A 27,437-nucleotide genomic window follows, 5' to 3' on the forward strand; every position below is an offset into this window, starting at 1 on the left:
CCGGTCGCGAAAAGGATAGACTCGACTTGGTGATGTCAAAAGGCGGGATGGGAAAAATAAAAATTAAAATGGTGATGAGGGGAACGTTGTTTTTGGGGTAGAATTGGGGATTCAATGGAGCAGGTGGACGGAAGTAGTTCGTGAGGCTCCAAACCCAGCAGCAAGAAGATGGGACTGATGGGGTCGAAAATGGTGTTTGTAAAGTGGAGAATTTGGATCCACGTTCCTCGAGGTGAGAGGTGTGGTGGTCGCGACTTCTTAAATCAATTAGGGAATCAAATGAAAAATGGTTGGAAATTTTACCCCCTAACCAACTTAAACCCCTTGAGGAAATAGCAGGAAAATCTCTTTTTGTTTCGGTCGGTTTTATTATTTTGGTTCGCCTGAAGTAGGTACTAGTCCCTTGTCAGAAATCAACTTGCGTGTCTCGCCTACTAGACCTTGTTAAAAGGGTAGCTTGTAGTTTGTAGTTTGTAGTTTGTAGATAATATACTAGGAAGTATTGTTTTTTTTTCTTTCGCACTTGCACCAGGTTCAGGTACAAATACAATTGAAAATGGAAATCAGGCCTGAAAGGGAAAAGTGGAGATTGAGTGCCGAAAAGAACCGTTTAATCGGTGGTGGGTGGTGGATATAATGAATTGGCGGACGGGTGGATGCTATTTGATGATGAATGGATGACGGTGACTCGTCGAGATTTTGATGCATGCAGAATGCAAGTCAAATTTGAAAGTGGGTGGGTGTGTCAAGTTTGGGTTTGGTGGGAAAGGGAAAAGGGAAAATTTAGAAATAAAAAGGGAAACAGTGGATTGCGGCGTTGCGCAGGCGGGTAGATTTGAAGAATTGGGGCGGTACCTTGAAAGCTGACACCGTTTTTTGTGTGCTAATCAAAAAAGTCCAAACACTACTGTTTAAACCGTGGCAACAACAGTAGAATATTTTTTTTTAAGCAGGTACGAATTCTTCTTTTTTTGCCCGCCTGATCAAGGAAGGGGACGTGCGTACGGGGAACGCGTCAAACAATGATAAGGGTAGTGAGGAAAAAAAAAATTGGTGAGGGAAGGCGGGAAAAAAACATGGGAAAAATAATAAATAATAATAAAAAAAATACAGGATAAGGAAAGAGGCACTCACATCAAACCCGAGGTCCACTTCAAAGTACCAAATTCAGATTGACTCGCCCCTCTTCAAACGTTTCTCTGCACGTGGACACGAATTGCCTGCTTTTTTATTATCTTTTTTTTTTCTTGGTACAAGCGGTCAAGAGAGTCAGTCTGACGGCGTATTGTATTCGCAAAGATTTCCCCCCGTCAATGGACAAGAAAAATGCCACTATAATCAAATACGGCAAGGCGTCTTCGGTCAGTAAGGACTAAGAAAGATGTACGAGTCGAATTGAGGAAGTAGAGGGAAGAGAGAGAGGGAAAGGAGAAAAAAAGAAATGTTCGTTTGCTTCGAGGGAGAGGTTGGAAAGTAAATACCTGGAAGTCTAAGAAGTCTAGGAAGCGGAAGAGAGGAGAGAAAGAGGAAAAAGAGAAATTCAACGATCAAATCATTTCATCAATTCCTAGGAATATCAGTTGAATCGTTACGAGTCGGGAACCTTGGACCTTGACACGCAGGAGTAAGTCAGTCAGGGTATGTGTGTATGTGTAGGTAAGAAGGAGGAGGTACAAGTACAGCCAGAGAACTACACAATGTATGCGACTAAAGCATGAGGTTATGCAGCTAACAAATAATAGCTAGGTACCTAGGTACATATGTAGCTCTCGAACAGGGTAGGGGTGCATGTGGTACACGACCAGGGTTTTTTAAATACCGTAACAGGTTAGACACCGCCGATAGGCTAGAAAGTGTTCAATGTTGGCGTTTTGTTTACGCACGGACCTTAGCCAGGGCACGCGAATGATTTGTGGCAGGCAAGAAGAATGTAGGTAAGAAGGATATGTGTACCGCAGGATACCTACAGAATCCCAAGTCACAGCAAGTATCCACCTATCGTAGCGCAGGTACCTTAGGTATTGACTGCTGCACGTCTACCTTACGTTTATGTAGGTCGGTACCTACATCGGATAGTTGGAGAGACTGAGAAAGATTGATCCTTGACTTTTTTTTTGTCTTGACTTGAATCAATTCAATGTTCAAATCAATGGTCCTGACCTCGACGTGTATGTACATACATAAAGTAATGTAGGTAGGTACCTGCACATATACATTTGCATACGCATATACATGTACGTTTATGTGTTTTTAGCTTCAAAGTTTACATGAAGAAACGCTGTTACAGCCGGGCGAGTTTACCGTACCGTACTTTACCTTACATCCAGCTACATAAACGCAGCTACAGTACATGCACGTACTACATAAAAAAAACACTAGAGATACATTACATTATAATAGGAAAGCGCAGACACACACAAACTATACATCCCATACTTTTTTACCATTACCATTCATTACATCCCTCCATCCATCGTCCATCATCCATCCATCCCACTTTCAACATTTTCATGGATGGAAGGTATGCGCTCAATTGGGTTTACCTACTTCAATACATTACTCACTTCCTCACCTCCTCGCAATCATCGTCGACTAACGCAGTGCCCTGCGCGCTGTACCTGTGCTTCTGAATTCGGAAGTCTGGCCAATTGGTCCCTTTCAGCCAAAGGTCCAAGTCGAATTCTTATAGGACCGCTTCTTCTTGCCGCCTTAAGCACACATCACACACCTAAAAGGACCTATCTCAAATTATTATTAGTATTATTGCTTGATTTTAATCATTGATCGACCTCGTTGTCTCCTTGGGGGGATAATCATATGCGAAAGTCGATGGACGACGAAGAGAAGTAGGTATCTCGTGTTGCGTAAGGATGCAGCACACAAGTCAATCAGTCAAGTCACACAACACAACTATCTATCGTGTTTGCTTCCCCTGCGCGCAGCATCAGCATCGCATCTAAGGTAAGAAGGGGGGGGAGTGTATTCTGATATAGTATAAGTGCGTGTAAATATGGATACGGATTTGAATGGATATTTGGGGATTTGTTGGTTGCACATATCTCTTTGCTATTTGGCTATACATAGTATAGTCGGGTTTCTGGTCGACTTCAAGAACGCTTCTAGTAGCTTTACGTGGGGACATGGCGTTGGGTATACCAATGGTTGTATGATTTGATATTTTTCTACGCACAGCTACACATGGTCGAAAATCACTTTTTTTTTCAACCGATAAGTAATTCCCAAGGATCCAGGACCGGTCGTATCTAACCCTCCCTATTGGCATTCACCCACGAACCTCGAACCATGGAAGTGTGAACACCATTATGTACGTTACTACCGTAGCAGTACCATATATCCGTGCTGCCATGATAGACCTCTCTTTCCCATACAACCATACATCCATCATCCATCATCCGTTCATTCATGCATCCTTACATAGTGTTTGTCAGAATGAGAACGAGAGAACGAGAGAATGAGGCCGAAATAGGTATGTAATTACAATCACACACCTACCCTAAGTACTACTACGTATGCGCAAACCATGCACGGTTTTCTTGGAACACCACCCAGACCAGAACCAGACCAGACGGTTAATTCCGATACTAGGTACTACTCTCCGTCAACCTCCATGTCATCCGTCTGCGGCCGCTGGATGGTCTACCGCGACGTTCTGTATTAGTCTACCGTTCCTCACAATCATACGATGAAATATCGTAATTCGAAACGTGTACGTATATCTACTATGTAATAGTCCAATTGGACACGAGCCTCAACTCAGCCGTCAATGCGGTTACTGATTTGTTGGTCACGCATGCGCCTAGTCCAACACCCTATGTACCTATTCCATTGGGTGATCGTCAATGGAGGTCTATGGGGGGTAGCCAATTGAAGGAAGACGGACGGTTTTCCCGGCTAGGAATACCAGAACTCACCCTGACGAACCCCATTCTACCGTACTCGTAAGCAGTACATTACTTTTATTCGAATATTTCGAATATCAAAGGGGGTAGGTAAGCAACGTTTTATCTCTTTACGTATGAATATTCTATAGACCTTTTTGCATTTTAATACGAACCAATAATTTTGCAGCTACCTATTGTTGTCAATGATCCTATACAATACGTGTATCAATGAGAACCAAGATGCAAAAATATCGACCGCCCTGGCAAAGATTCTACAACCATAAAGTTATCAATTCACGTGTCAATCCCGGATGCTGCAGCAAGTATATTTACTACGCAGGGCACATAGATAACTTGCCGTGCTAAATCCGTATTGCGCGACTCAGGTCGGCTTTACCAGAATACGGCAAGAATACATATGAATCAGGCGAAGCTGCCCAGGGAGTTGGGCTTCAAACTGCAATGCATGATTGCGTCGAACGCACTTTTGATGCATAGATGCGTATAGAGGCCGTGCTCTTGCCTATAGGGTACCAGCTTGTTAAAAGACCAGCCGTGTTGATAGCAGCCGTTCATATAGTAGATAGCTAACGTAGCAGGACTGGTGGACTATTAACAAACGAACCAAATTATACAATTTAGCGGCGCTAAGTGCATCGTCCCCTTTCCCAAGATCCTAGTTCATTCAGGCTGCTGATAATTATGCCTCTAGCTAGAATCCATGTCTAACTTGTTTAGACAAGTTTTATTAAATTTGGACTGTTGTGTGCAGTATAGCCAACGTGCCAGGCTCACCGTCCTGCAGCTTAGTTTGCAACCATAAGCATAGGAACTTTTCTAGTTCTCACGGTCCTTTACGAGCAAAGACAGTTGGGAGAGGGGGAGAAAGCTTCTCTACTGGACCGCTTTCCATTGCCGAACGCTAGCTAGAATGACGAGGCGGTGGAGTCCTTTTTTCGGCTTCGCTCACGCGCGACTAGGATCTAAGATGTAACCATCAATGTTGATCCATGGACTGGTACAAACTTATGAGTTTCTAGACAGTGTCTGAGAACATATTTTGTCATGGATAAGGCAGTGATGGCCTCAAATTAGCATCACTGTTCCAAATTTCGAGCAAACCCATAGGTTATAGGGGCTCTTTAGAATAAAATTAACCTGTCAACTATGAGCTAAGAATATTCGGTACAAAGGATATAATAGATACACGCTAGCACCTATTCCATGAAAGTACCTATCGATTCATGATCCAGATACGCGAAGCCAAAGTTGTAGAGCTACGAGTCAAGCGAAACAGGCCTAAAACTGTTATGGCTTCCTAGTTGGACCCTAGAATGAGCCCCCCTAGTCTCGCCAAGAGGGCCGGTAATTGTAACTTGACTTTAAGAAGGCAATGAACAAATATGCCGAGGTCATTGCTGGTTGTGAAAGGTTATGTTTGATGTAACTACTAGCCTATTACCGAACCAAAGACTCAACTATGGTGGACTAGAGTCATTCAACATAATACACGAACTTCAGCATAAATGTAGGGCTTCAATATCGTTTGTTTGGATTGTATTGTGTTTACTGCCTCGAGGAGGCCGTAGTCATTTCTCAAACAGAGGGCCGTGAGTTCTCCTTACCATTTACTACGTTACTCGAGCACAATACATTTATAGGAGAAGGCAGATCGGTTGGTACTTGTCACAAACAAGGCACAGCAGCAACCCTCGGTCTACAATCTAGAAATATCTGCCTGCTGAAACTTTTACACTTCGTTTGGTTTCTTCTTTTTATAGAAACTGTGTATGTAATACGGAATTAGCCATCAATAATATCATTGCATTACAAATTGGAAAAGAGAATTTTCACACAGTGTTTAGTAGGCGGCAATAATATCTGTTTTTTTGAATCGGGTATCGTACAATTATTTAGTGCAATAATAGTGCCCGTCGTCATCTGCGCTGTCGCGTTCGGTGGGCAAACGGTTCGGAAACATACCTGCGTACTTAGGTAGGTTGGGAGGCGATCGGCTAATACTGGCGCTGAGTGGATAGAGAGGACCTGACTACTGTACCTCCTATCCATGGCGAACCAGCAGAAAAAAAAAAGAGCTAGGAGGAGAGTGGAGTTCGTGGGAATCTGATGTCGTAGTTGGGACCTTGGAGTCGATCCTGGGAAATCTCAAAGCTCCATCCAGCATCCAGCATCCAGGAAGGCCCCATAACAAAAAATCCTATCCACCATATCCTTCGTCAACCATTGCTACGGGTTAGTTTTGTGCAACAAAGGGTGGACACCTCAGCTTCAGCCTCCAAAGAGTGGGCAGATCTGAAAATATGCGCGACATGCCCCCCCTCGCCCCCCTCCCTTCGAATCTTTTTCTGTCGAATTAATCAAGACAACACGACGTCCCTGGGCCCAGCTTGTGTAACCACCAAGATCCATTTTAAAAGGGCCAGTCTGTTCTCCATTCCTTCTATGAACGTTCTACAACGGGGGTTTGTCTTCGACGTTTCTGTTTCTGTTTTTTTGTTTCTGGAGTTAGGAGGAGGGGAATGTGAGGGGGAGTCAAGGTAAGGGGTTCTAAAACTGAACACACTGACTTCTAACCTTGTCAACTAAGTACTATGTAATGAAGCAAGGTTGTATAGTTTATATGGATCTTTGAACGACTTATCTTCATCAACATGCCGTAAGTTTTCCCCTAAACGACGGGAGTCCCACCTCCCACATGGCATTTTGTCATCTGGCATCATTCACCTACAAGTGTATATATATACGAACCTCAAACGTTACCGGCTTACATACCTAGATAGTCACAGTACATTAGTTAATATTGAAGTCAAGACAGTATGGTATCAGACGAGACGGAACAATATAGTGCACATAGCCTCGCCCGTGTTTTTAGGTATGACGAATAGGATATGGAACCGTCTCCGTCTGCCTGTTTATTTTTCATTTCAGCTTTCTCCGGCATTCCAGGTTTTTAAAATGCTCATTAACAAGTCTGGATGAGGGCTTTTATCAGCTTGGCGACCGAGTTGGGAAAGTTGCCGCAGTAGTGCAGGATCGAAGAGTAGTTTGATGATTGCGTGACAGGGATGAACGGTTGGAAGGGTTTCTATTGATTTATGAGTCGCATCTCGTGGGTAGCAGACCAGGCAAGTAAAACATCAAGTATCGTGAATTACTAGCCTGCCCGCCTCCTACCTGTCCAGTGTCACGAACTCGCCTATTGCTTACGGTCGATTCCATACAACCTACATACATGATACGTACGATACGTCAGGCAGTACACGATGCTGTACATCCATACATCCATGTATGATACGATACCGTACAATACATTCCCGCGAATTCGAGTCTGTTCGGTACTATATTTTTTACTGTTCGCTCATTAATATGGTCAAATGTCTAAATGTCTAATACGGAAGCAAACGAACAACATACGTCACGTCATACTATGCCGTACCATGCCATATTTTCATATTTTCATGTGTTTTTAATACGCCCGTTTGCAACAAACCCGTCACTTTGGTAAAAGATAAAGAAGGATAAACGGAGATAAAAAAGAATAATATTAATAATGATTTGTTGAGAAGTAACTGTGTCTCCAAGAGGTAACGTTTGGGTGCAGGTGATCTTGTTGCCAGTCGATCATTCGTGGACATCCGAGGGAGTTCAATATCTATTATCCTCGTCGTTTACAGTGTAGCAGTATTAAAAGTCATTGATAGACGGACGGTTTTATGCAGAAGGGCAGAAGTAGCAGATGTATCAATACTGACTAGGTAGAAGTACTATACTCGCTCATCAGCAAAAGAGCGGTACGTACTAGCTTAAAGCTACCTCACGTAGTACTAACCTGTATGTACTACCATTCTTTCTAACGTCATTGGTGGGCATTTAGAATACGCTTCCCTGCTACATGGATGGACCCTGCACGGAATCGGGTATCCGCCAGACCAGTAAAGCCGCAAGAGTGACGAGAACCTCCCGAAAGTAAAAAAAATCTTCTTAAACGGGCCGTGAGAACCTCAGAAGGAAAAAAAAAAAGTCAACACCGTCTTTTTACCTTCGGTAAGCAGGCAGTATGCAGCCAGCCACCAAAATGCAAATTTTACCAAGGAGAAAAAAAATAAGTTAAGAAGAAATTAAAAACAAAGTTTAAATTACTTATTAGTGTACATGTATTTGTTCGCTATGTCTCACGTATACCGAAATGGGCTTTGTCGTATCGGATTATTCATCGGGGTGCCCTGCTGACCTTACATTACTTAGGTGTGTTGGTAGTTCTTATTCAGTCTCTCATCATCATCGTCATAATTATCGTTATTTATTATCTACCTCATGTGAAAGAGAATTCCTTATCAAAAACTGCCATACCATTGCGTATGTATTGATCGATTCATATACATAAATAGGTACCTACCACATGCTGCATATCTATACATACAATACAATTGGTACATGTTTCGTGAACGAATGTGTGTAAATGTGAGAGGTAAAGGTACATTGGCGAATACGGATCGATGCCCGGGAAGTACCCGGATACAGTTTGAAGGTGGGATATAATTGTATAATTGTGGTTGGGTCTTTGCAATTATCCGTCTTACTACGTGGTACATGATGCAGCAATCCGACTGAATGCCAAGGAAAAGTATAAAAGTGGAGAGATGCAAGCTGGATGCTGGCGTAAGGGTATTACTTCTCCTTTTGGATTAGCGTGAAGGTTGCTTTTTTATCAAGCTTGTTTTATTTCCTCGGCCTCTGAACTTGCCTCTCCTGGTTCTTGCAGTTTTGGCGGTCAGTGGGAAGGTGCCTGGTCAAGTTTTCTTAGCATGATTCTTGCATCATCGCCAACCGCCCTGGCCGAGCTTGCACCGAAGTTCTTATCCTATCATAACAAATTCAAGGGCCTCTGTCCCCCCATCTTCCGCATGCGCGTTTTCATCGCCGTGTGACTATGCACAGTCTGCCAATAAATGCGGTAATCTTGTCGAAGACGAGACACTACTTCAAGTGCCGATACCGCCGTCGTTACCATACCTACATGGCATGGGATAGATTTTCCCAATTTCTCCAAGCATCGACGGCGACATCGTGACCCCCATACATATTTTTCGTACCTACATGCCTACACGGAAAACGGAAAGGGTAAAAAAACGAACGATGAGAAACATAGCACCATCTACCATTCGCATAAGCTCCGAGGAGACACCAAATGCTTCTGATGTTTCCAAGAACGGATATTCTGTCTCAGCTTGTTTGGTTTTATTTCATTTTATACAACACACTAACACACCAATCCGTCCATACAAATAATATCTCGAGAACAAAAAAAGTGACGCGGTTGCAAATACTACTATTACATATTGCTTAGCCCCCTTACCCTAGAAAGGCTCATCTCACCCACACCCCCGGCAAGGCTGGTACGAACCATGGTGAATACGTGTACGCAGAAACGTCTGTGTGTGTGCATCATGCCGCCGGTAATGATTCCTCTTCTACCGTACCGCCCAACGATCGTTATATAAAGAAGCTGGATGGCGCGCTTGTGAGGCGAGGCACGCATTGACTACTGCCGGAATGCTGTAGCCTCTGCTTATTCATAGAAACAGGATTCTGATGCTGGTTTCGCCTATCCCATCATTCGAATAACTTCTCCTATGAGATCTCCCCCTCCCCCCTTCTTTTTTTTTATTATTTCTTCATCTGCTGCCTGCAACTCCGTCAGACAAAATGGTGACCATTACCTAATCCAGTACACAGGAAACAGAAAGCCGCTCGTCCTTCGAACATGGACGGTTACACCAGTTGCGACAACAAGGCAAGCATCAGCTGGTTTCGCCCTAGGGTCTGATGGTATTGTCCGGGGATGGCCTGTCTCGAGCCCTGGAGAAAAACGCCCGGGCTTCCGATAAAGGCAAGCCGCAGGGAAAACGACTGGTGAAGATCTTATGAGCTCCGATTCTGATAGGTCTCATTTCAGCCGAGTCCCAACTGGGCAATGCTTATGTTGATTATCTCGATACCGTGCATTAAAAAGTTATGCATTTTCGGCATGGAAAAGATCAACGCCCCTTTGATACTTGAATAACAACCCCGACGCGTTATTCTTAATCTTCTATGTACCTACCCAAGTACAGAAAGGAAAATCGTTTACGATATAATACCAACCAACGTAGTGCGGCCTTTTTCTATAATTTCTATGGCGTCAATTTGACCCCTATTGAGGTACTATTCCTTCATCGTCAAAAGTTCGATGATTGACATACCTCGTACATACAGACCTAACATATTAGGTAGGTAAGTCGCTTATTTTCAGCATTTAAATGCTTACCAAATATTACACTGTTATGGCTTATTAGATGGGCTGTGCCTTAGGAGGATTCCGAACTACGGCTATACTGCTCTCTCGTTTGTTCCTTTCCCTCGAGAATCTACCACTTAGAAGTCTCGCTTCCCCGCAACCTTTTCAGATCACGACGTACAATGCATTGGTTCCTGTTGGTACGCAATCAGAATGCTATTTTGGAATTGAGCGAAAGGGGAGAGGCTGGTGGTGGGAGACGATCCCGAATTTCCCGGGATTTGCTCAAGTCATGCTCCTTGTGACTACCACAGGTAGGAGGACGGGTAGTGCGGACAAAAAATCAAAAGGTCTGCTGCATCTAGACCTGCCTAGATCCGGGAACGGCGCACATAGGCTATACTTACAGATCTGCTGTTCGATACGTACGAATGAAGGTATCACACACATCGTAGTTTAAGCTTAACCCTCGATATTTGCAGTAATCATGATGTATTCATCTATGTCTATTTAAAAAGCAATGGGAAACACCTCGGCCGAGTGAGGCAATCCGTCTACGGTTCTCCGGAATGATCCCTGGTTCCACAAAACAGGGAAAGACTGGGCCTGTATCGGAAGCTATCCGATGGAGTCGTCGATTCAACTTGGCAGACGGCTTCCGCTCGACTCCACTCGAAGCAATTGGTAGATAAAGTATTGATTTATTGAATATACTCCAATATGTAGATCTTGAAATCATCTTTTAGATTGTATAAACGTGGCTTCTATATGTTTGTTTATCAGAGCAATTTAATACATGTTGGTCTAGCCAAGATCTGTATTAAGCCCCCATTTTCACTAGAAGGAGGTATTTGTCACCAGTTAGAACTGTGTCATTCCCGCTTGTTCTTTCAATGTCACCGAAATTGAATGTATTGCAGCTTATACAGGAATAATATATCATTAGTTATACTACTTAAGCATATTTAATAAACTAAAGCACTCATTAGCAAACGTGGATCCATAAGAGACGTGAGTATGGTAATATGGGATCTCTGTATTAATCGATCCTGGTACTACCTGAGGGACAGGTTACCAGTCGGTTAATGGCTGAAGAGAGGGTTACTAGCACTTACTGTAGATCAGAATACGTCTCTTATGTCGTGACAATAGCACATGTCTGGAATGACGCTCTGGTGATGCCCTATCAATACTTAATTCTGCATGGATATTCACGATCCGCCAAGGCAGACTGGCAGGACAATTTACTCCTCTCGAGGATCTACATACGAGGATGTTTTGGCTAGATGCAGAAGAGAAGAAGCGCGATGTCTAGATCCTTGTTTTTACCTATTGTCAATTTTCTTGACCCCCAAAATCTGGGCACCCATCATCCACTATGACCTGCAGCAGGTTACTACGTAGCATAGTGTAGTGTAGTAGTAAACTAATACCTATGTAGCAGCGGTGGTATTATTACATTATAGTATGGATCTGAAGTGAGGCGTCGTGGACCGGGCTAATGGCTAACCGAAATCGCTAGGCTAGGCTATCTCCGTTCTCCCATCGCAAAAGAGCAAAAAAAAGGAGTGCCCTAGTCCCAAGTCCGTCTAACTAGTTCCGGCGCTTTCTGAAGCGTCTCGCCTAGTTGACGAACATAATTTCTACCCTCACGAGCTCATTGCCTCAAATAACTTACGTGTTCGAAATAGATCCGGGTTTACCAAACGATTGGGTATGACGGCCTCTAGGCGCACGATAGCTTCGTGTTGTTGGGCGGATTTGGGCGTCTACTACGGTTAGGCTTCTCGGCATTACACCGAAGCTACTGTAGGCAAAGTCGTGAAACTCGGTGAAGCCTAGGAGATTTCCAAGCGCCGGTGGGTCTCTGCCTGTTGGAGACTTTTGCTGCGGATGCGCATGGGATATCCTCGTTGGGAAAATACGAGTGGTTATTCTTATGATGTTGGCCTTTGTAATATGCTCAAGTCTATAGGAGTACGATGTGATTGCTATGTTCTAGGCAGACATCAAGGTAGACTAATTATTCTAAATCAATCTTCAGTATCCAACAGTTTGTGTTTTGTTATAAAAACCAACTTGTGTATGTAAGGTCATTGTAGAAGCGCTATCCAAGTTTAGAAAGGCGTCCCGGTAAAGCACGTCCACTGCGGCACTTGTAAGCTCAGGGGTTCTTTCCAACTAAATTATACTGGAAAGTCCACTGTAGAGAATAATAGAGACCCCTAAACAAGTCTAACAATGGGCGAATGCTTCAGATAAGCAATCTATGCGATGGCTGCGTAGTCTTTGTTGATAACCTCGTCGATGGCCTCTAACTCTTAAGCATTAGGCAAGTATCTAGCCGTCGGATGTTCTAGAGATCCCCCACAAGAAGTCCTATGAATAGGTATGGAGTCATGTCTGTTCGCCGTGAACTGAGTATAATTGCGGCTACACTATTCCCGCAGGCCCCGTATACCCGCCGTGGATTTGGTATTCGGGGAAAGTTGGATATGGAGACAGATTCAGCTTGCCCTAGGATCGAACCCACAGGGTAGAACTACTTACAACAGGGCTCCTCTTGTCGTTAGTTTCTCTTGTTTCGACATCTCGATTTCGCACGACAACCACGCCTTCCACGATTTCCTCGACGTCCCTCGCTTCATCTCCTTCCAAGTCGCGTATACGATCATCAATGCTTCCCGACGATAGTCACGATAATAACGACAACCTCCCGGTTCTTCCCAACTAACGACATGTAATTTCCAAAACCGTAGCCCGCAAACAACAAGATCTCTGCATACACTTAAGTGCGATGATATTGTCGTACGACGTTATAACCCCCTAAATCCTGCAAGTCGCTTCCTAGTAGGCAATAATACGCGTAGACTGCTTTGTCTTACGGGCTTAAACCTCGACGAAGCTTCCCGGGCCAACCCTTGGCAAGAACAACTCGTGTCCTCGAACGTCAACGTAAAGCTGGGTTATCCATATTCGTAAGAGGTTCAATATTACGTACAGCCATCGGTCGAATAGCAAGAAAGATTCTACCCGTCTTCCATTGCCGAAACAATAGCAAATAGACGTAAGGCTACCGATGGTTTCCTTGGCCTTCATCTAAAGAATAAACAACAAGCAAACAATACTGCAAAGGATATCACTTCGAGATATCTACAATAACTATTCGATATCTATAACGCACAGGATAGAATTAAACACTGCTAAAGAAGGAAAATCCAAGCAATGGCCGACCCAGGTGCCCAACCGAACTCTGCCCAATATACCGTTTCGGGCGATATAATCCAATATAAAACATGACAGGGGAAACAATAGGAACATTATAATACTATACATGGCAGTTAAGAATAGCATAGGCCGGCAGTCAGGAGGTCTGTCCGGCACCCCGAATATTTGGATAGGGAGGTTTGCTAGAGGAACTACATCAAACCGCGTCTATAGGGTTTGCCACCCAACCACACAAGTCAACAAAATTTTACATTTAAATGCGTATAGCCACGAGCAAACATCGGTATATTCGTAGGTAATTGTCTTGTCGTAAGAGGCGTCGATTGTTTCACCACCTTCGTCACCATGCATCTAAGCCATCTAATTGACCTATTTGTCGAATAATATTGTGACTTGCATACATCATGCAACACTGTGTAGGAATTCATAAAAAGGGGTATCCAGCCAAGCCACAAGTGTTGACGTAGGTGGCTGGGCAGAGTGCCATGAATTAGGTAATCAAATCTAAGCTTATGTGGGTCGCTATCTGCGCTTATCGGATTAATCAAAGTATCCAAAATTCGGAAAAACTCCAAAAATTCAATCTCGATCAATATCACATCGATATACCCATCACGTACCTACCTATCAGCACGCCTAGCTCTAATTCCCCAGGCGTTCTCAAGGTACCGTGCTCATGGCGATGGCATCTTCCATCCGGCCATCAATTGGCCGAATAATAAACTCCGCGGGCCCTCACCACCCATCTCCCCTCCTAGCCATCCTCTCTACAACAACCAAAACCACGACAGCACAACGCTGCCCCTTCTCCTCCACACCGAACCTCAGTATACGCAAACCACGGCGCGATAACAATAGACTGCGTGGTGTGAGTAGTATATATCGATCGGGTCCGCGGGCGCGAACGAATATATCCAAGGACGAGATACCGCAGCCGGCAGATTACACGCCGGAGGTCGAGACGGATCCGAATCATGGGTTATGGCAGTTTTTTTATGCGCCTGATCGCCTGGTCCCGACGCCTGAGAAGGCGGAGGAATATGGGCGTGCTTGGACTGTTGAGGAGCTGAGGCATAAGAGTTGGGATGATTTGCATCGCCTGTGGTGGGTGTGTGTTAAGGAGAAGAATCGCATCGCGACTGCGCTTAAGGAGTCGAAGAGGTTGAAGTTGTTGAGTGGTGATGATGAGATTAAGGCTAGGTTGCAGGAGGTGAGTTATTATCATTGCTCTTCGCGCAGGTTGACTTTATGGAATATATTGAAATTGAAGCTGACCACCGTATGATGTTGTATAGGTCCGCAAGACTATGAAGGCGATTAAGCACACTCTGACGGAACGATACTACCTCTGGGAAGACGCAAGGGAGCTGGCTGCGACGGACCCGGAGATCAATCTTAGCAATACGAAGACACCTTACAACCCTAGTAAATACTTCGACGAGATTGAGCCTACAGAAGAAGCTGCATCGGCAGAGGGATCACAAGAGGGAGGAGACAAGTCGACTGCGGAAAAGGTAGACCCGTCTACAATCCCGGCTAATGCTACGGAAACTCAACAACCTTCGACGAGAGTATGAAATGCTACCTTGACCTAGGTGTTTTATGTATGTTGATACATAATAAAAGCTCTGAAAATGGAGCGTGTAAATATGTGTACATCAAGCCTACTTCGATAACTTGTGGCTTTTATGATACCTTGAGATATGAAGATAACAATCTGATCTTTAAATTATGTATTGTGACGTAACACGGGGATAATATATATCGGATATTACTACTACAAAATGTGTTTCTAATTAACTGGTATAGTCAGTATAAATAAGATTGCAATGAATGATGGTAATGATAGTAATTAGTTACAGTGATGATTATAGCAAGCAAAAGGGGTTAAAAAGGGGGGTACGTAGACGTCGCCAAGCGCGGGGTCGTCGATTGATTGATTGGTAGTAGCTGTTTTGGTAGGGTACCTACCTAGGTAGGCACCTAAAACGATTGAGTTTGAGCTTCAGAACCATAAACCGCCAGCGGGCAGCGGCTTTGTATCCACCGCTACCACCGCTATTAACATTAACGGTTACCACCCTTTCTCACCGATACTTTTTATTATTATTATTTTTTCTCGATTCTCTAAACATCTTTCCTCGTTTGACCTGGAGTCAACAAAAGAAGAAGACTCATTACTCTCCCATCCTTTTGGCGATTGATTAATACCTCAAGACTCTTTTTTTTCTTGCTCTTAATTAATAAGGAAACCCGACAGCCCACCATGGATGAGATCGCCAAAGAGTACGATGTCATCGTCTTGGGCACTGGTAAGTTTCAATTTTGGGCCCCGCATTCCTTTCAGTTTGCTTGCCTGTCTACATTGCCCCCTTCATGGTGGGGTAGGAATAGCTTCACGATATATCTAACAATGTCTATATTCATACAGGCTTGACCGAGTGTATTCTCTCCGGGTATGGATTACATCATAGCAGCTCGATAACATGTGCTTTGTATGCTAACGGGGAATTCCAGTGTGTTGAGTGTCAAGGGCAGGAAGGTGTTGCATATTGATCGCAACGATCACTACGGAGGGTACGTATTAGCTAACAACAAGATTCCTACCTCTATTATTTCTACTATCTAATGAATGAATACCTTGCTGACGTATCTGCGCAATATTACAGAGAGGCCGCATCCGTAAATCTCGAAACGGTACATACCTACCCAACCACTCCCCCCTATTAACCCCGCCAACGAACTAACACATATTCTTCCCACCGATAGCTATTCAAGAAGTACGGTAACTTCACAAAAGGCGACGAGCCATGGAAGAAGTACGGCCGACCCAACGACTGGAACATCGACTTGGTTCCTAAGCTCCTCATGTCCTCCGGCGAGCTGACCAACATCCTCGTCTCCACCGACGTCACGCGCTATCTCGAATTCAAGCAGGTTGCTGGCAGCTTCGTCCAACAAAATTCGGGTGCTAAGGCTACCATTGCCAAGGTCCCCTCCGATGCCGCCGAAGCTCTGCGATCCCCTCTTATGGGCATCTTCGAGAAGCGACGGATGAAGAGCTTCATAGAATGGGTCGGTACTTTTGATATTAAGGACTCCGCTACACACAAGGGTGAGTGATAACAATTATAATAATCTTGGCATTGCGAGGGGATGAACAATGGCTGACAAGACTTTCCCCTAGGTCTCGACTTGAGCAAGACTACGATGAGGGAAGTCTACGACAAGTTTGGTCTTGAGGCCGGCACCCGAGACTTCGTCGGCCACGCCATGGCCCTCTACCTTAATGATAACTACCTTGATGATGCTGGCAAGGCCCCTGAGACTATCGAGCGTATTAGGATGTACGGTAACTCGGTAGCGAGATACGGCAAGTCCCCTTACATCTACCCGCTGTACGGTCTTGGTGAGCTGCCCCAGGGTTTTGCTCGTCTATCCGCCATCTACGGTGGTACCTATATGCTTAACACCTCAGTCGATGAGGTCGTATACGAAGGCAGCAAGGCCACGGGCATCAAGGCCACCATGACCGGCATTGAGCCCGAGATGAAGTTCGAGACCAAGGCTAAGCTGATTCTTGGTGACCCTTCGTACTTCCCCAACAAGGTAAAGGTTGTTGGCCACGTTCTCAAGGCTATCTGCGTCTTGAAGCACCCCTTGGCCGGTACCAACGACTGCGATTCCTGCCAATTGATTATCCCTCAATCCCAGGTTGGTCGTAAGAACGGTATGTCCCAAGATTTCTAAAGCGGTGTTAATAATCGTGGGATTTTAACTAATAAATCTAGATATCTACGTTGCCTGCGTCTCGTCGGCACATAACGTGTGCCCCAAGGGCTACTACATCGCCATCGTATCCACGATTGCTGAGACATCCGCCAACCACCACCTAGAGCTGCAACCCGGTCTAGACCGCCTCGGTAAGATCGAGGAACAATTCATGGTAAGCTACAGATATATACACCTTCCGTCATTTAAACTTTAACGCTCATCAATTATCTAGGGACCTCCCATCCCGCTCTACGAACCCCTCGAGGACGGTAAGAAGGACAACATCTTCATCTCCAAGAGCTACGACGCTACGTCGCACTTCGAGACGACCACGGATGACGTTAAGGACATCTACGCGCGCGCTACCGGCGAGGAGTTGAAGGTAGAGGGCCTCCGAGAGGGACTCCAAGTCGCTGAGGAATAAGCAGGTATCTTAGTAATAATTGGGGATGATCAAGTCGAGGACGTGTAGCCAGAATTTAGTTACTACGGACGGGATGAGTCAAATCAAACTGAATCGAGCGGGATATTACATAGGCGAAGGCATGACGGCCGAATATAAGTGTAGCTTGCTTTTTAGTAGTTTTGCTGCTGTTTGTTTGCTTTCGTGGGGTGGCAGATAGTGTTGATATAGGAGTTCGACATCACGTTATGTGCCATGCCTTGTATGCTTCCGCCTAGTGTCTTGTGTGCTTGTGTTGAATATTTGAGGAGTTTTAAGAGAAGGTGTGTTGAAGTTTGTGTTACGTCTGGATTGTCTCATAATTCGCCATTCATGAGGATTATGCCCTACGTTCGTCGATATAAGATAGTAGCTGTGTTTAAATATAGGTGGCTTGCTTCATGATATGTCTTGCTACTCTACTACCTTACAAATAGGTGTATCCCGCTTAAGGTCAACGTTGGAATGTGGTGATAGAGAATTATATTTATACCTAAATCTTGGGTACTAAGAGCCGTCAATAGGCTTCTGGGGGTGGTTATTTGCAACGGATGTGTTTGATATAGTTGGTTGCTCGATTACTAGGTTTTTATACGTCTAGTTCCTGATGTTGATATCCGTGGAAATATCTTCAAGGCGAATGAAAGAAGTACCTCTAGCCAAAGATGCTGTGTGGCAGCACCACAAATATCAGAAAAATAGGGTTGGAGCACTCGAGTACGTCTTATTTAGAGATTTCTTTTTATTCGGTTTGATATATAAGAATACAATGAGAAACCAGGCAGTGGCTACCTAGGTAGGTAGGTATAGCTTTGCATGGCGGGCTCCCTCTTGTGTGCAGCTATATAAATGCCGCCCCCTTTTCTCTATCCGAGAATTAGGACACAATTGCTATAATTTGAACATTGTTCTATAATCCGTATTATAAGACTCGACGATCTAACAACACACTCATAAGAACGGAATTGGAGTGGAATAACTTAGAACAAACTCAGTCTCAACTGAGTTTATACCGAGTTTATACTGTATAGTTGACGTTACATAGGGTTGCTCAAGATAAAGTCTTCTCTCTATCGTCTTCACACCCCCCATGCCAGTTTGAGATGTAGTGAGCGTCCTTGACTACCTAGGTATTTAGGGGTCGTCACTCTGCTACTATGGCCTTACTACATATTCAGTTTACCATTCGACTTGGTCCTAATGGCTCTTCTCGAGATATTGTGTATGATCACCAGTAATACTACCCCGATCTAGGTATATTGTCGCTTTGGTTTGATTTTAATGAGTCGTTGTCTGTGATCTACCTGGGTATAGATTGACCCCGAGGCCTGCCAGTTCCGTTCTAAGCCCGCGATGTCAATGTGTGAGGGTATCATACAAGTTCGAAGCAGGCCTGATAGAATATTTCGCAATGTCTAGACTGACTATATTACTATCTGTGTACCGGTAACCTGCATATATCCTTATTAACATTGACATCGGAATTGGTTAGACCTCACCTCAAAGAAGCAACACTACCTCCTTCGTCCTCGATATTACCTCCTATGTATTTGAAAGTATACATATGGTGACGTTAATGAGGCGCTATATCATTCATAAGCTTATTTACATGTGCTAAAACTACCCTATTGTTACTACACTAGCTGTCGCGCTTGCTTACCTACATAGATACCTACCTATCTAAGGTATGTGAGACCAACACGCGTATACTACACCCTCAAACTAGTATCGTTAGATAGTATAAGCGGAAATGAGACGGCTTTACGGGTCATGAAGACCAATTAAAACTGCCCTAGAGTGTATATACTCGCAACCAGAATGAGGGTATCAGGTATTTGCTAGGCAGGTATGACTACTGAGATAGATTCTTGTTTAGGTAAAGTACATGTGTCTATTTCAATGCCCTCATGTAGTAGCATTGTTCGAGTTTCTAGGTAAGATCATGCGTTTGAAGCCTCCAGTCGCAGATCTATGGAGCTTGAAATATATCTAATATCGGCTACAGGTGTCTGGACCAATACCCCTTTTCTTGTGCCACTCACCTGCTCATAGCTCCCCTATCTAGGTAAACCACAGCAAGAATATAGAGGAGAGGCAGGACTAGGATGATTTTTACCTTATACGTATAGCTGGAGTAGCGAGCTAAGAGAAACTATTTTCTTACATAGCCGTCGCGATGGCATGAGGCAAGCAGACGAGTCACTGAACTCGGTACCAGGTTGAAGGGTTCTCCTCAGCGTACCTGGGCAGGTCGCATGAAGACCAAATTAGCCATTCACCTCTAGGTACGCGTAACCAATACTGGATATCCCGTATTCCAACGTATTCTGAATATATCTACCTATTTGACATGGCTTAGCAGATGATTCATAAGTGGCCACCCAGGCACCACAGTTCTTACGTAGTGTACATTCCTATATACGATTGAGTAATGGGTTAGCAATATGTATTTTAGGAGACTATTTCATGTTACTCAGACTATAGGACACATCTCCATGAAGCTATTCTCATCATGATGATATGACTGTCTTCTCCAAGAGTATACATAGCCCAGGCTGACTCCTAGCGTATTGAACCATCTCCAATCATCTCAACGCATCATGAATAAACAACAGTCAGCAATGGGTACCGAGACACTGGTATGCTGATGCTTCACATATCTCACTCGGAAAACCCTAATGGAGAGATATCTTCGTATTGTAATTACCATTACCCCATAGTGGATATTCTGACAATGTCGGCGCCGTATGTGCAAATAGCCAACACCAGACACGCGACATCCACTCCCATCAGTAATTCATTTCAAACGAATCTTACCTGTGTACCTAAAAATCGAAACCCGCAATTCTCGCCAGCTTCCGAAATTCCGCAATTTCCGCATAACGTCAGCTTAGGCGGGAAAGCGGATTAGGCTACCCTATGAAGCGGAAACTTTCCCCAATTGACGAATACCTACCTAACATAGGAATCTGCGTCTTCTATCCAGGTACGTAGGCTGACACAGACAATGTACCTCATCGTACATCAACTTCGACATCGTTAACTTACCTTACCTATCTAACGTTAGCGCAGGTTTCGAAATAGAACAAGCCACCCCCAAGTAGGCTTAAAGGCCAAGCGCGGAGGGTATTCCTTCCCTCGCTCCGCAAGTACCCTATCGTCCGCCGCGCTGTCGCCATTCTCGCAGGATACCCCTTACCTTAGTCATTTGTCGCACACACGTGGGCGATATCTCGGCATGCCAGGTCCCTATAGCCTGTCGTAACCGGGTATGTAAGCGCCGGAAACAGAAAAGTAACTTACATGCAAGGCTCTTCTGGCGACAAGGTGTACACGTGATGGTGTCAATCCTCCTCCACGGTCCCGATATGGTAGCATCTAACTGTATATTGATGTGCAAATACTACATTTAGTCTTGCATCGAAAGGAAGGGCATGAACAAGGACAAGGTATGGTATAGCATCGCGCGACGCTATACCCTGAGGATGCGGTGCCTGTGCCTGAGATGTCGACAGCTAGAACTGCCGTGCGAGCTGAACGGTCTTACGTTAGATCCCACGTGGCGTGGAGAAGACGGAGAACAGGCCAGACAGGTAAATGCGTTTATCCGAATAAGGCTGACTTGCGAGAGCTAGCTAACCAGTTAGCTGATACATGATTTCCGCGCTGAATCCTCCCGCTGCGATTCGGCGTAGGAGCTCCCTTTCCTGGCGAATCGTGCGATGGCCGGAGCGACGGGAGGAATGTCAAACGGCAGAAATTCAAAGTCTCCGACTAGACCATACACATGCGACGTGGGTTGCCGGTTTCCTAGGTAATCATCCACCTAGGTGTAGGCAGGCAAAAAGGTTTTAGGAAGGAAGGCGACGATTAGACCGCGCATATACATAATTAGAGCAATGCTGGGGAGGACACATTAGTGATTACTGTGCATAGCAGCACCTGTAACCTCCCCTGGGACCACATAGCATAGCGGGGCGCATTCGAGCCGCGATGGCTTCCAAAATTGTCTATCGTACCGCTATTCCAGTTGCAAAATCGAGCTAGGCTAAAGCTAGGCGCGGTCCCGAAGGGTCCTCGGTTTTTCTTCCTATTGTCTAAGCCTGCAAGGTACACTCGCATCCGAGCGGCCGAGAATTGCCATTCTAATTTCCCCTTGTCGATCCATCGCGCGAAATGTAAAAATGTAAGTAAGCACGAAAGGGCTAGGCGCGCTATACCCTCGTCTGCTGCGTACGTATTCATTAGTCTGCAGGTATCGCTGTCGTGGAGAATGAATATGCAGAATTGCGTGAGCCGATGAGCATCGTGAGGTCGCAAATGAAGCATGTAAATAATACGTACGGCGTAGGATATTAACAAATAGAGCGCCCCGCCGAATCCGAACGGCTGTCATTAGTCAGTCAACGCCGAAAAGCTCGCTTCGACGCCGTAACATGTGTAGTTTATGTCGACATCGCCCGACTGGTACGACTTCTCCTGATGAGATGCATAGAGATAGACACATACATAGTAACAGATGGATGAGACAAGGAAGACGGCAAGAAACAGCGAATGGGTGGGTAGCTCGAAGCATACAAAACAAGCGCGCTACAAGCATGAGTGATTGGCCGGCTTCGCGTCAGGGGTGGCTCTGCGTGACAAGAAAATTACATAATGAACGTCACGACATACGATGCGACGTTGAGGAAAGAAAGCGAGATGACGATAAGACTCAACTTCGTCAATAGTACCTGGTAGCGAGAAATGCAAAATGTATGTACGTTCGTACGTTTCGAGTAATGATGATGTTGTTTCGAAAATTTACCTTGCCGTGCCGATTCCTGACATGTACTAGTGGTAGACGGGAGAGGATGCTGCCAAATATAGAAACAAAGCTGGAAATGCGGGTGTGCTTTTTCTGGTGGCGACGCTGAGAGGCAGTGCTACCCCGGCCTGGGTCCCTTGGAGGGGGCTGGCAGGCTTCGGAATTCTAGTAGTCGTTAATATGTTTCTTATGTATGTATGCAAGAAAAATGTAGCCTTGAAACAAGTTTATCAGCTCGTAGGCGAAATTTGGTTCTTTCACAGTGCCCCGCCATGTATCGTGACCCCTGTTTCCTAGCTGATGGCTGGGCGATCACCTATCGAGCAGTAATCATATCGGTACATCACTTAAGGTTGGCATGGAGTCATGCTTATCGACGTGGCTGTCGTTCTCTACATGTTGCAATAGAGATATAAAAGACAGGTTTGCAGAAGTGGAGGCTGATATGTACAGTACAGTACATACATGCCACCGTCATCCCGGTTATTACCATGTTGAAAATGGCCGGCAAGGAAGTATTGCTCGCATGTATCTGCTACAGAGTGGCGGTGGTTCATGCGCTGATGCTTCTGTTGCTATTTGCTTCCGTAATCTATTAGATTGAAACAACCCCGGTGAAAATCACCAGCTGTCATCCGCGTTTCATGTTTCAAGTTCGAGATCTTGGTGGTGGGAAAATAGAGAGAAATAGAAGGAATGTATGCAGGGTTTTCCATTTTAAGTTCTGATAATAGACGAGTCTGACGGATGCCTGGCCATATTGAGGCTTGGTTTGATAATGGTGATCAGCTCGGCAGTATCATCGGCAGCAATTACGACGTATTTCCGTACATCCCCTTCGATAGGACCGAACCCGATGATTGTGGTTTTCTTATCCCCGTATTATACGGACTCTGATTGGCCTTCCAAGAGACGATGCAATGTTTTATGTCTGTTTATGGGTGTATTATGCGTGATACTGTGTGGGTGTGGCTTGCTTTCATGATCTGACGACCCCCTATTTATGGGCACACCTGAAGATTCTATATATACGGCTGACACCTAATATGAAGTGAACAGGGGGGTTTACGTGCGAATAGCTGCTAGATCCATGTGAAGGCGAGTATGAGGTTCGTATCAACGTACCTTTAAAATTCATGATCGATTTTAATGGTTACGATGGGGCCGCGCATACGTGAGCGTAGTATCTCGTTCTCGGATCGGTCAAGTCAAATCTCGCTTCATTCCCCAGTATAACTAGAATCCATAGAATCTCAGGCCTGAGGTCGTACTATCTTGGGTGCTGTTTGAAGAGGCCAGCTTGTGTGAGGAGTACCCCTAACCCTCGAGAGTACCTCTAGCGTCAATGGCGCAAGTGGTATAGCGGCACAGCGTCCGCAACTATGGTGTGGTCGCTTACAATAAATCTGACTGGGAGGGGCACCGGCATATCGACAAGATGAACTACCATCTTACTGGTGGACGGCCTATCTTCTACCTATGGGAGTAGCACGTCGAATCCGTACTTGGCTAAATGGCCGGAGATTGGATGTCCTTCTGAATCACGGATTGTACTCACGTCGTGACTTTAGGGGTACTCCATGGCTAATTGGGTGTGGGTGGTCGTCGATACGATCGCGGTGTCCTTCGTTTATAATATACGCTAGGAGAAAATGAGTCGCCTCATCGATCCGATCTTAGTGTTCCCTCACCTTATCCCTTCCCCTTTTTGACTGGTTCATATGTCCGAAGCTGACGACAACAAGAGAAGATACCGGGGGTTGGAGAAATGGCTTGGTGATAAAAATCATAGCATGTAGATGCTTCATTGCCCCGTCTTCAGTGATTGTTGGGATGCTCTGCAAATTGATTCCCCTCTCCAATCCCGTGCCAACGGCGTCAGACGGCTTTTAGAAAATGGGGGTTCTGGAGGCGCATGTCGTCAAGACATTCAGAATCTGCTTGAGGGGGTGGCTAACAGGTTACAGGTATGCCTCTTCGAATGAGGAGCTACCTATCTCAAGCTGTTAGCTGTCATAGGACACCCTAGTGTAACCACTTAACGATGTTGTGTTGGGATGTATAAATTTGCCGCCATCCATGATGACATTATGACGATATCCCATTGGTTAGGCGTTTGCAACGAACCCCGACAAAGTGAATACACGAGGGAGATGAGAGCATCATGAGGGAAAAGAGGCCAGGTGGTTAGCCTAGAGACGAGAGTGATTGGTAGCATTGTGAATACCTCCATTGAACGGCGTCTAGCATGACTAATAGCTGAGAGACTTGCTTCAGGGGGATTGGAGATCTTCAGTATACTCCGAAACCCAACAAGGAAGCATGCGAGAACTTTCAATCCGCCTATGCCAATCTAGGTTCGCTGACGCCAAGGCTGATTCATGCGTGTAGTGCTAGCTTAACAGCGCCACAGAATAAGCCTTGTGAGATGGAGATGCCGGTTGAGATCTCTGGACGTCAAGTTTCGGCACCGATAGCCTGCTATAGATCACATATAGCATAGAGCATAGAGCATTGGACGTGACACTAGTAGAGCCTGCCTAGACGCTGTCCTACTTTACCGCCTAAGCGGGAAGGAGGCCCAACCGACGGTGACTGTGGTAATAGTTCCGCCCAATGGATATACGTTCAATGAGCTTAGAGCTAGGAATCTATGAAGGAGATCGCAAAGGCCTTGTGGGACCACGCCCTGCTCATGCCTGGTAGCTCTGGCTGTATCGGTCTATCGTTAGGAGTCATAAATCTTTGGCCCCAACCCATGACCTTTAAGTTTTTATTGCTGCCATCTTGCAATTTCAACGATAGACCTAGTCCTTGTTGCTTGTATAGCTAAGAAAGGCAACTGGATGGATTGATGGACGATCTCTGATTGTTGTTGATGGTCTAGCCCTCAGTCAGGCTGAATCACCTAATTTCCTCCCCTGTCATTAGAGTACTGGCTTCTGAGGTCCCTACATGCCTTCGGTTCCGTCTGTAACTTATGAGCCAGGTTATTGTAGTAGTATAGGTGTATGAACTGGGGCTTTGCTAAGAGTTGAGATTGGGAAATATGGGGAGACTAGCTTGACTCTTTGGTGATATGATTCGCTGCGACTAGTGTTTTCAAGTACCATGGTCCTAGTCAACAGGCCATACACACTCCTCGATAATGTATACTTATCTCGTCGCTACGGGCCCACAAAGACTGACCAGGGATTGTGATCAGGGGCGTATCATAGATTAACACCACCCGCCAGACATGATCAGCAAAATGACCCACGGGGCCTGGGGTAACGGCAAATACCGAAAACCAGAGCATGCCAACTATGTACTTTCTTGACCCGAGGGCGAAGCGAAGTGGACCTTCAAGTTTAGGTCATGTTAGCTCTTCTTTAGTTCTTGTCGGTAGGTAAGACGGCGCAGACGCCGAAGCAACAATCAGTTCGCAATATGTTTCTCTGTCGGGGTTTGCGGCTTAAACTTATGGGGGCGATTTTCGTATGTGTTTGTATGTCTCTCAAACATTCATTTCGATTTTGCAATGAAATACCGGAATAGGAGCAATAGAGTAAGTTGCTGGGGTTGTACGCGCTACTAGGATCGACGGCACACGAAAGGAAATGGTTGCGGAAGGTAGCTCTGCCGGAGCTTCACACGCGTCTCTCCTAAGTTCCAAAGTCCTAGGAGCCTTCTCTTCCTCTTCCAGTCATATATCAGTATGGGTGGATGTAACGCTCTTCAATTTCACGATAGTCAACCATCGTACTCGGGATGATTCAGTCGCGATCTGAATTCCCTTCGTTTCTTTGACCATCTTCGAAATTTCCTGTTAAAAACTTTGTTCGGCCAACGGCTTGGCATTATGGTCTAAGGACAACATGGATATTTTGAAGAGAATTATGGGGCTTGAGCTATGTTTAGTAGAGTGGTCTTAGCACGCCCGCTTTATGAATCCCGTAGCTTTGTACGTATTGTATTCCTTTGGCTTGGGAGTGACCGTTGATTGTACTCCGCACTACGTAGTAAGTTACAGGGCTGAGTCGAAACAAATTGAATTGCTCGTTGCCGATTCCGAAAGCCCAAGACACATTTTCCAATTTGTTGTACGCGGTCGCCGACCGACTCACCCGTGTTCATACTTATGCGGTACGGTATAACGATTAACAACTTATATCATGCGACGGGATACAGTTCGCTTTCGGCGGCTTTGTAGAAAAGATTCCGAATCGGAACAAATACATAAGAGTGGGTGGGGCGCGAAGCCCGTTTAGGTGAGAGAGTATGGGTACAAGGTGACGACGATCAAGACCCTCATGTAAGAACTTAGAATATGAGGCTTGACCCTTCATCACGACCAGCGCGGCCTGGAAAACCCTTGCTAAAGGCACCGTGCTCAAATGCAAATCTGGTCAATCATCTGAGATTCGATGCTATACTTCCGAGGTTCCGAATTATCGTGTGGTTAGGTTCATTAGCCTACGCGTCGAGAATGATTTCATGTACGACGCTCAAATAATTGCACTGACACAACTTGTGGGCGAAATCCGCCGCCGACGTTGCAACTGGTGACTACATAGAAGCAGGGCCCCCTCCACGAAAGAGAACTTGAATTTGTTGAATTCTTAAAGGCCGCAAAACGATTGGTTTTGCCTCCAGAGGCGACCACAGAACATTCTGCACGACGGGGCTTCTCACGGTGAAACTCTGTCATTTCGTGCGAGGCGAGAATACAGAAGATGTCCGCCGTTTTCTTGTGAGAAGGAGGGGTTGGTAGCATAATTATGGCGGCCTTGGGTGTGTTACTTTCCGTGGTGAGGTCGGCGAGCATCCAAGTCAATATGAGGTTGTTTGGAACTCCGACAGTTCATGGAGACAATGTCTTCAATGAGCAAATGGAAAGTCGGTGTGCATATGATTTTTTGAGCTTGGGTCTTCCGGGGGGTTGATGTGACACTAGGGTGTCAACCGAAGATTTGTCTCACGTGTTTGATGCGGCGTCTATCGAGC

At 45.3% G+C, this 27,437-nt stretch overlaps 3 protein-coding genes across 3 annotated transcripts; 2 read left to right on the forward strand and 1 right to left on the reverse strand.

Moving 5' to 3' along the window:
• The first annotated feature begins 13,983 nt into the window (after positions 1-13,983).
• On the forward strand, positions 13,984-15,213 carry F4822DRAFT_409224 (MRP-L47-domain-containing protein). Its single transcript, XM_051458641.1, has 2 exons — positions 13,984-14,638; positions 14,724-15,213. Exons 1-2 carry the CDS (start codon positions 14,105-14,107, stop codon positions 15,003-15,005), a joined length of 816 nt encoding a protein of 271 aa, XP_051311965.1. The 5' UTR covers positions 13,984-14,104; the 3' UTR covers positions 15,006-15,213.
• A 241-nt stretch (positions 15,214-15,454) lies between these two features.
• On the forward strand, positions 15,455-18,046 carry F4822DRAFT_409225 (rab GDP-dissociation inhibitor). Its single transcript, XM_051458642.1, has 8 exons — positions 15,455-15,740; positions 15,860-15,884; positions 15,946-16,005; positions 16,098-16,125; positions 16,198-16,543; positions 16,616-17,158; positions 17,220-17,374; positions 17,435-18,046. The coding sequence occupies exons 1-8, from the start codon at positions 15,695-15,697 to the stop codon at positions 17,624-17,626; spliced, it is 1,395 nt and encodes a 464-aa protein (XP_051311966.1). The 5' UTR covers positions 15,455-15,694; the 3' UTR covers positions 17,627-18,046.
• Positions 18,047-21,407: 3,361 nt separating this feature from the next.
• F4822DRAFT_308126 (uncharacterized protein) lies at positions 21,408-22,414 on the reverse strand. The gene is made up of 3 exons (XM_051455283.1): positions 22,154-22,414; positions 21,989-22,033; positions 21,408-21,870 (listed from the first exon to the last, which is right to left on the reverse strand). Exons 1-3 carry the CDS (start codon positions 22,242-22,244, stop codon positions 21,536-21,538), a joined length of 471 nt encoding a protein of 156 aa, XP_051311967.1. The 5' UTR covers positions 22,245-22,414; the 3' UTR covers positions 21,408-21,535.
• Between the last annotated feature and the right edge of the window lie 5,023 nt (positions 22,415-27,437).

Source organism: Hypoxylon trugodes (assembly GCF_022578975.1).
Source record: "Hypoxylon trugodes strain CBS 135444 unplaced genomic scaffold F4822scaffold_7, whole genome shotgun sequence".
NCBI lineage: Eukaryota > Fungi > Ascomycota > Sordariomycetes > Xylariales > Hypoxylaceae > Hypoxylon > Hypoxylon trugodes.